The following is a 17,410-nucleotide window of genomic DNA, read 5'->3' as shown; positions in this document are numbered from 1 at the left end:
AGACCCAGGTTCAATCCTGACTTCAGGTGCCGTCTGTATGGAGTTTGTACATTTTCCCTGTGGCCGCATGGGTTTTTTCCAGGTCCTCCGGTTTCCACCCACTCTCCAAAGAGGTACAAGTTTGCAGCTTAATTGGCTTCGGTAAAAAAATAGTAAACTGTCCCTAGTGTGTAGGATAGAGCTAGTGTTTGGGGATCGCTGGTCAGCGCGGACCTAGTGTGCCCTAAGGCCTGTTGCCATACTGCGTCACTAAACTAAAGCTGAAGAATACACATCACAAGGGCATAGGATTCAAAGTTAAGTCTCACCCAGGACAGAAGGGGGAGGAGTTGTACAGTTTGATAACCACAGGGAAGAAGGATCTGCTGTGGCGTTCTATGCTGCATCTTGGTGGAACCAGTCTGTTGTTGAAGGTGCTCCTCAGGTTGAGCGGTGTGTCATGGAGGGGGTGAGCTGTATTGCTCATGATGCTCCGCAGTTTGAGGAGCATCCTCCCCTCCCAGACCACCTCCCATGAATCCAACTCCCCCCCCCCCCCCCAATTAAATATATTCGCGTCCACATTATACTGCATCTGCCATTCATCTGCCCACTCTACCTATCCAAGTTACCCTGCAGCCTCATAGCATCCTCCTCGCCATTCACACTGCCACCCAGCTTTGTGTCATCCGCAAACTTGGAGATGTTACATTTAATTCCTTTGTTAAATCATTAATATTGTAAATAACTGGGGTCCCAGCACTGAGCCTTGCAGCACCCCACTAGTCACTGCCTGCCATTATGAAAAGGACCTGTTAATTCCTACTCTTTGCTTCCAGTCTGCCAACCAGTTCTCTATCCATGTCAATACCCTACCCTCAATACCATGTGTAATTTTGCACACTAATCTCACGTGCGGGACCTTGTGAAAGGCTTTTTGAAAGCCCAGATACATCACACCACATCCACTGGCTCTCCCTTATCCATTCTACTTGTTACATCCTCAAAAAATTCCAGAAGATTAGTCAAGCATGATTTCCCCTTTATAAATCCATACTGACTTTGACCGATCCTGTCACTACTTTCCAAATGCACTGCTAATAATCTTTAATAATCAACTCAAGCATCTTCCCCGCCACTGATGTCAGGCTAACTGGTCTATAATTTTGTTTTTTTCTCTCCCCCTCCTGTCTTAAAAAGTGGGGTTACATTAGCTACCCTCCAGTCCACAGTCTAGAGTCTATAAAACATTGGAAAATGATCACCAATGCTTCCACAATTTCTAGGTGCTCGAGTACTCTGGGATGTAGACCATCAACGGCCAGGGGATTTATCTGCCTTCAGTCCCAACAAATTACCAAACACCATTTCCTGACTAATGTGGATTTCCTTCAGTTCATCCCTCCCACTAGATCCTCATTCCCCTAGTATTTCTGGGAGACTGTTTGTGTCTTCCTTAATGAAGACAAAACCAAAGTACTTGTTTCACTGGTCTGCCATTTCCTTGCTTCCCATTATAAATTCACCCGTTTCTGATTGTAAGGGAACGACATTTGTCTTCACTAATCTTTTCCTCTTCACGTAACTAAAGAAGCTTTTAGTCAGTTTTTATATTCACCGCAAGCTTTCTTTCATGCTCTATTTTCCCCTTCTTAATTAACCTCTTTCTCGTCTGTAGAATTCTAAATTTCTTCCAGTTCTCCGGTTTACTGCTTCTTCTGGCCAATTTATATGCCTCTTCGTTGGATTTAACACTGTCCCTAATTTCCTTCGTTAGCCACGGTTGAGCCGCCCACCCCGTTTTATCTTTACATCAGACAGGGATGAACAATTGTTGTAATTCATCCATGCGATCTATAAATCTTTGCCATTGCTTATCCATGCAACCATACAACATGACTGTTTATCTCAGGTCTCCCAGACCTACAGCTGTTTGATTTTCAATTACCCAATCACTTCCACTTGGCAGGCAAGAGCTACATACCACTCTACGCAACCTCTTAAAAGTAAATTTTTTAGGAAAGCAAAACAAAAGTCAGGGACCTAGATTGACACGGCATTTTCAAGTCTCCTTCAACACATCTCAGAGTGCTTTACAGGCAGTGAAACTGTTCTGAACTGTAGTCAGTGATGCTATGTTGGAAACTTGGCAGCTAATTTGCACACCGCAGAACTGCTGAAACAGCAACCTTCATCCACTTTAGGGGGAAAAAATGGAGATTCAATGGTGTTCATGAGAAACCAATGTTCTTGTAGGAGAGTTACTGAAAGGCAGCAGGTAAGTACAGTAAGCAGTATGTTGTACTCAAATTAGTTTAGTTTAGTTTAGGGTTACAGTGTGGAAACAGGCTCATCAGCCCCCCCCCCCCCCCTCCACAGAGTCTGTGCCAACCAATGATCACCCATACACTAGGTCTATACTGCACACTGGGGACAATTTACAGAATCTAATTAGCCTGCAGACCTGCACGTCTTTGGAATGTGGGAGGAAACCTGAGCACCTGGAGGAAACCCACGCAGTCACAGGAAGGATGTACAAACTCCTTACGGACACATAGTCAGGATTCAACCCGGGTCTCCGAGACAGCAAATCTACCGTTGCGCCACCGTGCCGTCCCGGTGAGGTCTTGCGAGGTAAGGGAACCTTGGATTACGGATTTGGCTGTAAATAGGGTCAAAAAAGTAAAGAAAGCTGACAGAAGAATTAGGACAATTAAATCATTCATAGGCTTTGAGGAAATATAAATAAAGCAGGAAACTCAAGCAGGAACTAGGCGGGTTAAAAGGCCAAGTAAGATTACCATTTTTTTAAAACATATGTTAAAAACAAGAGATAGACAAAAATGCTGGAGAAACTCAGCGGGTGAGGCAGCATCTATGGAGCGAAGGAATAGGTGACGTTTCTGGTCTGAAGAAGGGTCTCGACCCGAAACGTCAACTATTACTTCGCTCCATAGATGCTGCCTCACCCGCTGAGCTTCTTCAGCATTTTTGTGCACCTCAGATCTGAGGATAGATCAGTGTCATGTATACTAATATGCTAGGGCTTTTTGAGATCAAGAACATGGTGGTATTGGGTCTCTTAAAGTAGGTATGTTGCAAAGCGTACCTGAAGCGTCTTTGAAAATCTGCCGTTGCGGGTGTGCGCGATTTTGGCGCCGTTTAGAGGGGGCGGGTTTAAAACGCGATTTTCTCTAGGCTGTTCAAATCGAAGATGTTCAGCCTAGTTAATTATTAACGAAAAATCGCTGGAAGGCCCCGTCGCAAAAGCTATTATTAGGTTTAAAGGCCTCGTATAATAGTTATAGTAGTTTAAAAATCAATCTCTAAACCCGCGACCGCCAGCAACCGCAGAGTCTCATAAAGCAAATAGCAGAAGTTAGGTTGTATATTTTTACATTAAAAAGGGCTTCTAAAGATCCCTTTATACAAAATTTAATATTGCGAGTAGCTCAATTTGGCCCCATTATATCGCGCAGTATTTTTCTCGGCATTTGGGGCACAAATCTACCGCAATGTGAACGTTCTAAACCAGCGCGTTCCACAGGATCCCACTAGAAAGCTGATTTAAATGGGCATTTATTTACAGCAATTGAACACTAAATTCCTTCCATTTGGTCTATAAATTAATGTAAATGAGATTTAAAAATCATGTTTTATTGTGAATTATTTGTGAATATTATTTGGACATTTAGGCTATTTAAAAATGTTAATAATTTATTAAGAAATGGATAGATGTTTAGATCTAGTAATTGAAGTCTGAAATTAGCTACAATTAGGTAACTAACTAATTATATGCTTTAATTTCAGGTCATCCAAGTAAGATTATTTTATATTTGTTTCAGAATGCTTCAATCTATGATAACTGAAAATTTCATTCAGTTCTCTTAATTTTTAAGAAAGTTATGGGCTTTTGACTGTTCACGATCACAACTTTTTTGTTATGTCCATAGAAAATCAATAGGGAACAAGATGCTCATTTCCGAGTATGAAAATGGCCATACCTTTTTAAATACTTGAGATATGAAAGTGAATTAGGTGTCAAATTAAACTTATTTTTATGCTTTATCTGATGGGATAAATTACAGACTTGATTTTTAAAATCTCAAAATTTTGTAACATTGCTACTTAAAGAGCATTCAGGTGGACAAGTCACCAGGGACAATTGGGATCTATCCCAGGGTAATGAGAGCGGCAAGAGAGGAGCCTTGACAAAGATCTTTGTACCTTTTCCAGAGACCGGCGAGGCCCACGAGGACTGGAGAGTAGCAACGGTTATTCCTTCATTTAAGAATGGAAATTGGGATAATCCAGGAAATTGTAGGCCAGAGAGCCTCACATCTACGACAGGGAAGTGATTGAAGAGGATTCTACGGGATAGGTTTTACTCACATTTGAAAGAGAATCCATTAATTAGGGACAGACAGTGTAGCTTTGTCCAGGGTTGGTCATACCTTACAAACCCAATTCTTTTTTCAACAATCAAGGACTCAATGGGCCAAAGGGCCCGTTTCCTTGTTGACCCTCGGACTATAGAAACATAGTTTAAGAATAAGGAGTAAGCCATTTAGAACGGAGATGAGGAAACCATTTTTCTCACAGAGTGGTGAGTCTGTGGAATTCTCTGCCTTAGAGGGCGGTTGAGGCAGCTTCTCTGGATGCTTTCAAGAGTGAGCTTGATAGAGCTCTTAAAAATAGCGGAGTAGAGGAGATATGGGGAGAAGGCAGGAATGGGGTACTGATTGGGGATGATCAGCCATGATCACATTGAATGGCGGTGCTGGCTCAAAGGGCCGAATGGCCTACTCCTGCACCTATTGTCTATTGTCTATCCTTGATTGGACTTTGCTGGTTTTACCTTGCACTAAACGTTATTCCCTTATCGTGTATGTATACACTGTAAATGGCTCTGATTGTAACCGTGTATTGCCTTTCCGTTGACTGGATAGCACGCAACAAAATGTTTTCACCGTACCTCGGTACACATGACAATAAACTAAACTGTAACTAACTCTAGACTAAACTGAACAAATTAATGCAGGAAAGTAGCTTTGACCTAGAGGGCCAGCCACAACCGAATTAAGGTTAATGTCCTGCTCCTATTTCTGAGAGATCAATAATGTTCATGAATACTTCTTTACATGAGGGCTTAGATGTGGCCAGCTAGTTCAACTCAGATTGTTGTGAATCAGGTATTGTACTTCTCCATGGAATGTCACCTTGTCGTGGTGGAGAAGCTTGTGTGGACCTGAGATCCTGAGAGCGATGCCGTCTGGAGCTATGCTCCTGGTAGGGCCACCCATGGTGGTAAGGTCCAGGGGGAGGTCTCTGACAAAGAGCAATCTCCATGCCACTGGATCGTGACCCAGATCTGTCAAGGACCGTGGGGTGGTTGCCTGTGCACCAGTGTCCCCACATTAAATAAAGTCAAGTACAGGCGTCCTCCATATAGGGAATAGCACCCTGGAGACACCTATGATCAGCCATGACCGAAGGGGGCCTTAGAAGAAGATTGTAAATCAATGCAGATTAACTGCTAATTTGTTGTAAATCTGTCCATTGAAGTGTACGAACCAGCTGCCACATAACAGTAACTGCAAAAGTAAATTTAGTAACTATGTATAAACAGAGATCGAAAAAGATAATAATATAAATTGATTTTTCTCACTGGAAATCAAAGCCTCAGAGTTTATTAACACTGTGAAACAGTCAGAGTCCCTGCTACAACAACGTCTCAAGTTTCAACATAAAGCAGGATGTTATGACGACATAGAATAGGAATAATGCAGAAACTAAATTGGCATTTTTTGTTAAAGAGCAAAAGGAAACTGCGGATAGACACAAAGTGCTGGAGTAACTCAGCAGGTCAGGCAGCATCTCTGGGGGAAATGGATGGGTGACGTTTGGGGTCAAGGCACATCTTCAGATTGCAGCTGCCATCAAGTTAAGTTAATTCTGATGGATCTTTCTATTCTTCATCTGTACTAAAACAATCTCTAGAAAGTCTACAAAAGGGAATGGAGAGACAGGGAACTACAGATGCTGGAATCTTGAGCAAAACACAAAGTGCTGGAGTTACTCAGCAGGTCAGGCAGCTTCTCCAGAGGACATGGACCAGCGACATTTCAGGTCGGGACCCCACCTTGAGTCTGAAGAAGAGTCCCGACCCGAACGTTACCCCTCGGGTTCCTGTTAAATCTTTCCCGCCTCACCTTAAATCTATGTCCTCTAGTTCTCGATTCCCCTACTCCTGGCAAGAGACCTTGTCTGTTAGAAATAATTAAATTTATCAAGATATCAAAACAATTAGAATGCTTATATCAGTTGATACAAGCTGCAAATCACCACAAGCACGTTGGACGTGCACAGCTCACCTCTTGCAGTTGCACTGCCATCAGTCCCAGCTTATCCTGGCGATGTTCCGCTAATTGTCGTTCAGTTCTCATTTCCTTTTCAATTTCTTGAAGGCGCCTTTCAACTCGTTCGGAAACCTATTAAACAAAAGACCAAGAATGTTTGTTGCTAGAAAAAGGGCAGTTCTTACAAGTTAATATAGAGCAATGCCCACTCCAATAGTTAAAAAAAATATTAATATTCAACAGGTCGGACAAAATCTGTGGAGATAGAAACAGATCCCCGCTTTTTTTCCTCTGGTCAAACTGATGGAATGAAGACCTTTGGCATGTTCATAAGTCACGGGAGCAGAATTAGGCCATTCAGCCCATCATGTCCACTCTGCCATTCAATCATGGCAGGTCTTTCTTTCCCTCAACCTTGTTCTCTTGCCTTCTCCCCGTAACCCTGAAGGTCGGACCCTTCTTCAGATCCTCTTCAGTCTGAAGAAGGGTCCCGACGCAAAACATCAACTATCCTTGTTCTCCAGAGATGCTGCCTGGCCTGTCGAGTTACTCCAGCACTTTGTGCTTTTATTTTGTGAACCAGCATCTGCAGTTCCTTGTTTCGAGCAATGTAAAATGCCTATCTCTAGAAATTTATGATAGTCGAATGCTGTAGTACAAACTTCCCGCATTAGAGGGTGGCAGAGAGCTAATACTGCGTCAGCACAATTGCCAGACCAGCAACTTGTTGCTCAAACTTTACCAGCCAGAATAAATATCAAATTTTAAAAATGTCACTTTTCATGCAAGAGTCAATGCAGTAACATGTCTTTGAATATAGTTGGGCAAGCAGATGTAGAAAACAATATAAACATAGAAATAGAAAATAGGTGCAGGAGTAGGCCATTCGGCCCTTCGAGCCATTCAATATGATCATGGCTGATCATCCAACTCAGTATCCTGTACCTGCCTTCTCCCCATACCCCCTGATCCCTTTAGCCACAAGGGACATAAGATTTATATTAGTCTGAAGAAGGGTCTCGACCCGAAACGTCACCTATTCCTTCGCTCCATAGATGCTGCCTCACCCGCTGAGTTTCTCCAGCTTTTTTGTCTACCTAAGATTAATATTATGTAACTTTTTTCACCCAGAGTTGTGAATCTGTGGAATTCTCTGCCAAAGAAGGCAGTGGAGGCCAATTCACTGGATGCATTCAAGAGAGAGTTGGATATAGCTCTTGGGACTAACAGAATCAAGGGATATGGGGAGAACGTAGGAACAGGGTACTGATTCTGGATGATCAGCCATGATCATATTGAATGGCGGTGCTAGCTCGAAGGGACAAATGGCCCACTCCTGCACCTATTTTCTATGTCATCTGTGTGGATGGAACTTATGTGACCAGGGTGGTCTAATCAGCCGCCTCCGTACCCAACACTACAGAGATGTCGTGAAAGCTGCCACACCTGATGACAAGATGACCAAAAGTACCCTTACTCCTCAGTGTAATCCCATAATCAAGCTCAATCGTGATCTAACTTTCTCTTACGATCCTGACCAGTCAATAAGGCGTTCAATCCGTAATTTACAAAGGCAATAATGAGGAATGATGGTGGATACACTGGAAATAAGAGTAGGCCACCCTGTCCCAGACCATTGACCCCCATTCAACAGGATAATGGCTGATCCACTACCTCAGATCCAGAGCCTTAAGAGGTCTGTTCACATATTAATGGTTCAAGCAACATAGATGTGGAATTTCTAGGTAATCCATTACAAGGAAGCATTAAGGATTCATCAGATTCCCTTTGGTTCACGTCTTACAAGAGCAGCAACTTAAACAGCATGGATATTGTGTCAAAGTCCAATGCATACAAAAGAGATTTTAGCAGTTTATCGTCCAAAAGGAGTAAAAAGCTCCAATTAGATTCCCATTAATATCCACAACATTTAATTAAGAGCAGAAATCCTTGGTTTAGTTTTCTCCAGAAGGACATTTAGAAATCGAAACACAAGCAATTTGGTCTACCTGACTGCATCCTTGAATTCAAAAAGCCCAAGATCGTCAATTTGTGCAGTTAACTACCCTACAAGACCACTTGCCCATCTCTTAAAAAAAAATCCTTTAAATATTTATGATACCAAGATGAAAGCTTAATGATCAACTTCATTTAAATAAATCCAAGTGAAAATTAATTGAACTAAGGACAGGACAGATATTTCTAAGAACTCATTCTTTGTAAGAACCTTAAGGGAATGGAATAAACGAGACAACAATATAGTCAAATCACCTTCACTACACAGTTTTAAGGGGGGCACTAAGAGCATGTTAGTATGCACAACACATCCAAGTTGGCAATATGCAGAGTACTGCCCTGCCGACTACAAATTCAGAAGGTTCAGAAGGAGCACTATTTCTGAATATAGACACAAAATGCTGGAGTAACTCAGCGGGTCAGGCAGCATCTCTGGAGAAAAAGGAATAGGTGACGTTTCGGGTCGAGACCCTTCTTCAGACTGAGAGTCAGGGGAGAGGGACACTAGAGATATGAAAAGGTTCAGAACAAATCAGAGCCGGCACCGATGACTAAGGAAAGGTGGAGCCCACAATGGTCCATTGTTGGCTGCGAAAGAAGTGATAACAATCAAATAAACTTTGCCATTGGATAAAATTCCATAGTTCCATTAAACCGCACTCACGGTCTCTGTTCTGGACACCTCTCGGACTCTCCCTGACAATGAATCGATAGAATTCCTAGTTTCCTTATCGTTCCTGTCAAGAGAAACAAATTTAGATTTCATTTATTTGAAGATAAAAATACAAAGTCAGAACAGAGACCCTGTTTCTTATCTCCCTCTATGCATCCGGAAGTGATTCTTTGTTTCACCATCACCAAGCCAATAAACCTTTCGTGCCACAGGCTCAGCAGGACATCACAAGCCTGCTGTGAGATCCAGCAGGTCATCCAGCAAGATGGAGCCAATTACGAGGAACACCAAGACTGAGGATCAAAGCACAAGACTCGTCCAAAGCACTCAACACATCCCGCTGTGCATTGTGAGATACATTCATTGTCAAACGAAGGGCATTGCAACATTGCATTAAGTGTAACAGGAACAGTGTGCACTGTATATCTAGGCCAACAATTTTTTTTGTGCAAGACCTAATGAAAAGGGAAAAAAACTAATGCAAGACAAGGTAGACAGTCAGAACATTTTTTCCTGGGGTGAAGATGCCAAAAACTACAGGTGCTTGTCTGTATGGAGTTTGTACGATCTCCCCGTGACCTGCATGTGTTTTCTCAGAGATCTTCAGTTTCCTCCCACACTCCAAGTCGTACAGGTTTGTAGGTTAATTGGCTTGGTATAAATGTAAAAATTGTCCCTTGTGTGTAGGATAGTGTTAATGTGCGGGGATTGCTGGTCGGCACGGACTCAGTGGGCCGAAGGGCCTGTATCTCTAAACTATACTAGAGGATATAGACTTAAGATGAGAGGGGCAAAAATTTGAAGGAGATGTGTGGGGCTAGTTTCCATTTACACAGAGGGTGGTGTGTGCCTGGAACGCGTTTGCGATGGTGCTGGGGGAGACATATACGATTGTGGCATTGATGAAACTCTTCGATAGGCACGCAGATATGCAGGGAATGGAGGGATATGGAGCATGTGCAGGCAGATGAGAGTTGGTCTTGGCTTGGCATGGACATTTTGAGCCAACGGGCCTGTTCTTCTGCTATACTGTTCTATATTCTATGTTCTAAAAAAACAAACTACTGCGGAACTCAGCAGGTCAGACATCGTCTGTGGAGGGATTATGGACATTCAATGTTTCAGGTCAGAACCTTTCTTCAGATTGAGGTTAACTAGGATGTTCATATATTAATGGTTCAAGAAACAAAATCAGGTATGTAGCACTTGGTCAAATAGAAGATGCAGAGTTCTCAGTGTCCTCTTCCTTGAAAACTTAAAGATTCGTCAGATCCCCTTTGAATCCATTTACACCTCACGCTGCCTCGGCAAAGCCAGCAGCATAATCAAGGACGAGTCGCACCCCGGCCACTTCTCCCATCAGGTAAAGTGTATAGAAGTGTGAAAATGCACACCTCCAGATTCAGGGACAATTTCTTCCCAGCTGTTATCAGGCAACTGAGGGTCCTAACAGCCTATTCCTGCTTTTTGCTTAATTTTCAAGTGGGCCAAACTCGAATTGGAACAACACCTCATTATAATCCGCTCGGGCAGCTTACAACCCAGCAGAATGAATATCGAGTTCCCAAACTTCAAGTAACCCTTGCTTTCCCTCTCCCTCCTTCCCTCCCCCGCTCTAATTCTCGGACTAGTTTCGCTGTCGTCCTGATAACTTTCACTGTTGGTATGAACTCATTGTCACCTTCTCCTCAGTCATCAATGAACGATTGTACATTTCCTTGATCATCGTCTGGCTTTGATCCGCCCTTTTCGCACCTTGCATTCTCTTTGTACCCTTCCTTACCCCTACTTTCCCTCTCGCCTGACTCTCAGTCTGAAGAAGGGTCTCGACCCATAACATCATCCATTCCTTCTCTCCAGAGATGCTGCCTGCCCCGATGAGGTACTCCAGCATTTTGTGTCTAATTTTCGTGTATACCAGAACCGCAGTTCTTTCCCACACATTTAGCCTACTCCTGCTTCTAGTTTTCAAGTTCCTAAACGGTAAACGTGAACTCAACTACTATTTTTGGGATAGCTGGGATGGGGGGGGGGGGAGTGGGGGGGGGGGGGGGGGGGGGGGGAGGGGGGAATGGGGAAACATTTCAATGACACATAAATAAACTGGGCTTGCACAATGCATTTTGGAAACAGCAGTAAAAGGGCCCTAGGAACCACTGGATTCCAGTAGACGTTCCAAAGACGTGCAGGCTTGTAGGTTAATTGATTTCTGTACATTATCCCTAGTGTGTAGAAAAGAACTAGTGTTGATTGTTGGTCAGTGGGCCGAAGTGGCCTTCTAAAGAAAATGAACCAAAATGCAGGGCTTCCATCCAATAACTCCTACCTATTTCTCCTGGTTATTTCCTGGTCAACTTCATCTCCAAGGCGTAGCTGATCACTGCTGAGGTCTCTTAGGGACTGATGCAAACTGTGCACCTGTGGGGAAAAGACACAAGACTTCAAAAGACTGAATTTATAAGTTAATTGCTTGATACTTTCATGCTCAATGAGGTAAGTTACTCTTCTATCATGGCTATTTACTTTTGCTTAGTTTAGAGATGTTTTCTTTTTCACACACAGAGTTGTGAGTCTGTGGAATTCTCTGCCTCAGAGGGCAGTGGAGGCCGGTTCTCTGGGTACTTTCAAAAGAGAGCTAGATAGGGCTCTTAAAGATAGCGGAGTCAGGGGATTATGGGGAGAAGGCAGGAACGGGGTACTGATTGGGGATGATCAGCCATAATCACATTGAATGGCGGTGCTGGCTCGAAGGGCCGAATGGCCTCCTCCTGCACCTATTGTCTATTGAGATACCGCATGGAAAAACACCCTTCGGCTTACCAATTCCAAACTGACCATCAATCATCCATCTATATAATTAAAAGTCTTATCTTGACCACTTCCTGTCTGCGCTGTATATTGATTTTAGAAAAAACTCTACCATATATCGTTATGATTTCTGGCCATCTTACTCCGTCCTCCTCCACTGAGCAGGCCCCGAGGATTTTTCCCATCGATGAAAAATAAAAATGTTATGTGTTTAAAAAACCTTGAGATACTCTCGCCCGTCAATCACCGCGATGAAGGTAACGCCCCTTCCGGGGGTTGGGGGGCGAGCAGGACTATAAAACCCCGGATGCCTGGATGTGACTCAGTCACTCTGCAAGATCGCGAAGGAGAGGCCACGACTCTCATTCTAAGGTGTGAATCAACTGAACTGTGAGTCTGCAATGTACTTGCAATAAATGATTTGTTAGCCCTTAATGACAATGCCATGAGTCGTTTGGCCTGCTACCCTGCCTGTGCTTGAAACTGCAATGCTTTATTAGGTCCGACTGTGTTTGGAAGGAATAAATGCTTTATTAGGCCCGACTATGTTTGGTTCAAAAGTCCCGTTCATTTCGTGACTTCCGCTTAGTGGACTGGTCGCGCTGATTGTGTAATTTCCGGTGAGTGCAGAGGTCGCGCTGATTGCGCCATTTCCGGTAAGTGCAGAGGTCACGCTGATTCCAGAAGTGCCGCTGATTGCGAAAGCCCCAAAGTGGAGAGGCTACGCTCAGCCGTGTGAGTATTCAAGAAAGTTTACTGCCATATATATGGTGTGTGTGTGTGTGTGTGTCTTTGTAAGTGTGTGCATTTGTCAGTGAATGTGTGCGTTTGTGAGTGAGTGTGTGCGTGTTTGTGAGTGTGTGTGTGCGCGTGAGTGCGTGTGTGTTTGTGAGTGCGTGTGTTTGTGAGTGCGTGTGTGTTTGTGAGTGCGTGTGTGTGAGTATGTGTGTGCGTGAGTGTGAGTGCGAGAGAGTGCGAGAGGGAGAGTGAGTGTGTGCGTGAGTGGTCTCAGTGACTGTGCTGCCAGCCCAAGAATCCATTCGGCCCACAATGTCCATACTAGCCCTCTGGAAACCAGTCCCTTTGGCCCACAACACCATGCTAGCGCCCCAGAAAGGCCCCCCCCTCCCCCCCACTGGCCAGCAATATTGGAATTGGTGGAGAGGTGGAATATTGCGTTGGGGCACCAGCCCTCCCGTGTGAAGCTGGGACCCAATGGGTCCCACAGTCTAGTTAACTCTAGTTCTATGATATCCCACTTTCTCATCCACTGTTCCCATGCTAGGCACAATTTAAAGAGGCCAATTAACCTACAAACCTTCAGATCTTTCGGGACGTGGGATGAATCCGAAGCACCTGGAGGAAACCAACGAGGTCACAGGGAGAACTCCACATCGACAGCACCAGAGGCCAGGATCGAACCCGGGTCTCTGGCACTGTGAGGCGTGCCCAGAAGCACTGTCAAAGCACAATCTGAAACATTACGTTCCAAATATTTGCTCAGGTTGGAAATCAATGGAAGACTCAGGGGTCAGGCAGCATCTCTGGAGAAAAGGAATAGGTGCCGTTTCAGGTCGAGACCCTTCTTCAGACCCGAAACGTCACTCATTCCTTGTCTTCACAGATGCTGCCTGACCTGCTGGGTTACTCTAGCATTTTGTGCCCATCTTCGGTATAAACCAGCAGCTACAGTTCAGCCAAAAGATGATATGCGTTGGCTGCTTGGTATTTATCACTGATGATCCATTTGATACTTTTGCATACCTGGTTTAATGGCTCAGTGTCATCTACAAATCTCACAGAGGCAGATCGCGACCTTCTGATAGCTGTTTTTGTGTAACTTCCAGGGTCCCTGAGGGGTGAGGTTGGGCGGTATCGACGACCTACAAAAAGCACAAAATCAGTCAAATTCACATTAGCTTTGTTTATTATTGCCACGTGTACCAAGGTACAGTGAAAAGCTTTTTGTTGTGTGCTATCTATAGACAAAAGCCAACTGGTGCAGGAGTAGGCCATTCGGCCCTTCCAGCCAGCACTCCCATTCAATGTGATCATGGCTGATCATCCACAATCAGTACCCCGTTCCTGCCTTCTCCCCATATCCCCTGACTCCGCTATCTTTAAGAGCCCTATCTAGCTCTCTCTTAAAAGTATCCAGAGAACCGGCCTCCACCGCTCCCCGAGGCAGAGAATTCCACAGACTCACAACTCTCTGTGAGTCTGTGGGATTCTCTAGTCAGCAAATATGATTCCAATCAAGCCATCCACAGTCTAAAGATGCAGGATAAAGGGAATAACATTTAGTGTAAGATAACGTCCAGTAAAGTCCAATTGTAGATAGTTAAGGTCTCCAGTGAGGTAGATGGGAGGTCAGGACCACTCTCTAGTCGGTGATAGGATGGTTCAGTTGCCTGACAACAGCTAGCAAGAAACTTTTCCTGAATCTGGAGGTGTGTTTTTTCAAATTTCTGCAACTCTTGCCTGTTGGGAGAGGGGAGCAGAGGGTGTGACCGGGGTGAGACTGGTTCTTGATTATGCTGGTGTCCTTGCCGAGGCAGCGTGAAGCGTGAATGGAGTCAATGGAAGGGAGGTTGGTTTGCGTCATGGTCTGGGCTGTGACCACAACTCTACAATTTGGTGGATGGAGCTGTTTGTAAACCATGTTTGTCCGACACCCTCTTCACCTTCACTGGTTCTCCACAAGGCTGTGTCCTCTCCCCACTTCTCTTCATTCTCTACACTGATGACTGCAGATCCACCCAGCCAAACTGCCACTTTGTAAAATTTGCTGACGACACAGTCCTCCTGTCTCTGCTTCCCAGCCATACACAACATCACAGCTCAGCCCTGCAGGACTTTATAGTATGGTGTGAGAAGTCTTGTCTTGAGCTAAATATAAGCAAAACCAAGGACATGATTGTGACCTTTTCCCCCCAACAGAGACAGATGGCTGAGGCAGCCACCACTATCATCCAGCAGGAGCCAGTGGAGATAGTGGAGGTATACAAATACCTGGGAACAGCCTTCGACAACCTGCTAAGGTTTTCCTCTAACACAGAGGAAATCCTTAAAAAGTGCCATCAGAGACAGTACCTACTCAGGAAGCTGAAGTCATTTGGGATTAACAAAGACATTCTCACCACATTCTACTACGCATTCATTGAAAATGTAATAACCTTCTCTTTCACTAGCTGGTTCCACTCCATCACCCTGCAAAACAGAAACCGCCTGTTGAATGTGGTCAAGGTCTGCTCAAAAATCATTGAGCAGCCCGTCCGAACTCTCACTGCCCTATGCGACCAACAGTCTGTAAAGTTAACACGCAGGATTCTTCACGACCCCTCTCACATCCTGTTTCCTGAGTTTGAGTGGCTCCCCTCAGGACGCAGACTCCGCTGTCCGGGTTGCCGGACACAGAGGAGGAAGGCAACCTTCATCCCCAGGGCTGTCCAGCTTCTTAATGCTGATCACTGACTCATGAACATATGAAATGAAATAACCTTTTATGTGCACTTTTTACTTGAAGCACTAAGGAAGCACTTTAAAACTATTACTATGTGTTGAATGTTGATGTGCGGTGTGTGTTGTGTGATTGTGCAGTGTGTCTATGAAATGCGTGTGTTGGTTGATTGTGCAGTATGCGTGCTGCTTATGTTTGTTGATTGTGTCCCTCTTTTTTCTTCTTTTTTTTTTAAAGCTACTATAATGCGCCTTTTTAAATTGCCCCTCGGGGACGAATAAAGTGCTTTGAATTGAATTGAATTGAATGTATTCCACTAAAAAGCTTTCTTCAGCACATCTGTTGAAGTTGGTGAGGGTTGTGGGGGACATAGCAAACTTCCCAAGTTTTCCAATGTAATATAGGCATTGGTGTGCTTTCTTGGCCATTGCTTCAATGTGGCTGGTCAGGTCCAGCCTGACCTTAAGAATAACGGGTAGGCCATTTAGAACGGAGATGAGGGAAAACTTTTTCACCCAGAGAGTTGTGAATCTGTGGAATTCTCTGCCTCAGAACGCAGTAGAGGCCGATTCTCTGGATGCTTTCAAGAGAGTTAGATAGAGCTCTTAAAGATAGTGGAGTCAAGGAATATGGGGAGAAGGCAGGAACGGGGTACTGATTATGGATGATCAGCCATGATCACAGTGAATGGCGGTGCTGGCTCGAAGGGCCGAATGGCCTACTCCTGCACCTATTGACAAGTTAATTAATTAGTCAGGATCGAACCCTCATCTCTGGCACCATAAGGCAGCAACTCTACCACTGCACCACCGTGCCACCCTAATTCTTCATACCCAATTCATTCTGATCTGAAGATTGTAGGTAGGGGCGTTACAGGGATGCAGCGGTAGACCTGTAGGTAGGTTAATTGGCTTCTGTAAATTATCCCCAGTGTGTGGGATATAACTTGTGTACGGGTGATCGAAGGTCGGCGCAGACTCAGTGGGCCGCAGGCCTATTTCCATGCTGTATCTCTAAACTAAATATGTGATTCTTTAATATGATTCATTTACCCAGGGTGGGGGAAATCAAAAACAAGAAGACATATGTTTATGGTGAGATGGGAAAGATTTAACAGGAACCTAAGAGGCAACATTTTCGCACAAAAGGTGGCAGGTATATGGAGCGAGCTGCCGGAGGAAGTAATTGAGGCTGGTACTATAAGAACATTTAAAAGACGCTTGGCCAGGTACATGGATAGGAAAGGTTTAGAGCAAGGGTTCCCAACCTGGGGTAAATTTACCCCCAGGGGGTAAATCTCGCCTACCCAGGGGGTAAATTTGTTGATTTTATACATATTTTTTCTCATTGACTGTTTGGTTCTGGTATACCGGTATCTGTTCATCATTAGTTGTTCAAAAATAAGTGAAATTACATTGTTATGTGCTGTTAAAGTTGCCAGGTTGGGAACCCCTGGTTTAGAGGGGTATGGGCAAATTGCGGGTAAGTGGGACAGGCTTAGATGGGACCTTCTTGGTTGGCATGGCTGAGTTGGGCTGAAGGATCTGTTTCTGTGCCTTATAAAACTATGCTGCAGGAGCACACAAGGGTTGAGTTCAAATTCCAAGCAAAGTAACGTGAAGCATCAGGGTGGGCAGGTGTACGCACTAGATTCTCAGCACAGCGGTCCATAACCCAGGCAAGTGTTCCCTTCAAAGTAAAGGGGGCTCGTCTGAATGAACATTCAGACCAGAGGACCAAGAGTACCACAACATATCAACACTCAGCAGGATAGCATGAAGTGGCTACCGGCGTGAGATTAATGCTGGGTCCTTTTCACAATGGCAGGCAGTGACTAGTGGGGTAACGCAAGGCTCAGTGCTGGGACCCCAGCTATTTACAATATATATTAATGATCTGAATGAGGGAATTGAAGGCAATATCTCCAAGTTTGCGGATGACACTAAGCTGGGGGGCAGTGTTAGCTGTGAGGAGGATGCTAGGAGACTGCAAGGTGACTTGGATAGGCTGGGTGAATGGGCAAATGTTTGGCAGATGCAGTATAATGTGGATAAATGTGAGGTTATCCATTTTGGTGGCAAAAACAGGAAAGCAGACTATTATCTAAATGGTGGC

The 17,410-nt window shown here is 44.4% G+C and overlaps 1 protein-coding gene across 5 annotated transcripts in view; it reads right to left on the bottom strand.

Moving 5' to 3' along the window:
* Positions 1–17,410, bottom strand: part of cep128 (centrosomal protein 128) — a 401,773-nt gene that overhangs the window by 371,892 nt on the left and 12,471 nt on the right. For all 5 annotated transcript variants that reach the window (XM_033027567.1, XM_033027570.1, XM_033027569.1 and 2 more), the window contains exons 5-8: positions 13,600–13,718; positions 11,354–11,445; positions 9,019–9,091; positions 6,354–6,470 (exon numbers count right to left, since the gene is read on the bottom strand). In XM_033027567.1, coding sequence (XP_032883458.1) covers positions 6,354–6,470; positions 9,019–9,091; positions 11,354–11,445; positions 13,600–13,718 — 401 coding nt within the window. The remainder of the gene's footprint in view (positions 1–6,353; positions 6,471–9,018; positions 9,092–11,353; positions 11,446–13,599; positions 13,719–17,410) is intronic.

Source organism: Amblyraja radiata, chromosome 9, assembly GCF_010909765.2.
Source record: "Amblyraja radiata isolate CabotCenter1 chromosome 9, sAmbRad1.1.pri, whole genome shotgun sequence".
NCBI classification, from domain to species: Eukaryota; Metazoa; Chordata; class Chondrichthyes; order Rajiformes; family Rajidae; genus Amblyraja; species Amblyraja radiata.
Note: the sequence above shows the minus strand (reverse complement) of the source record. Positions and strands in the feature narration are given on the sequence as shown.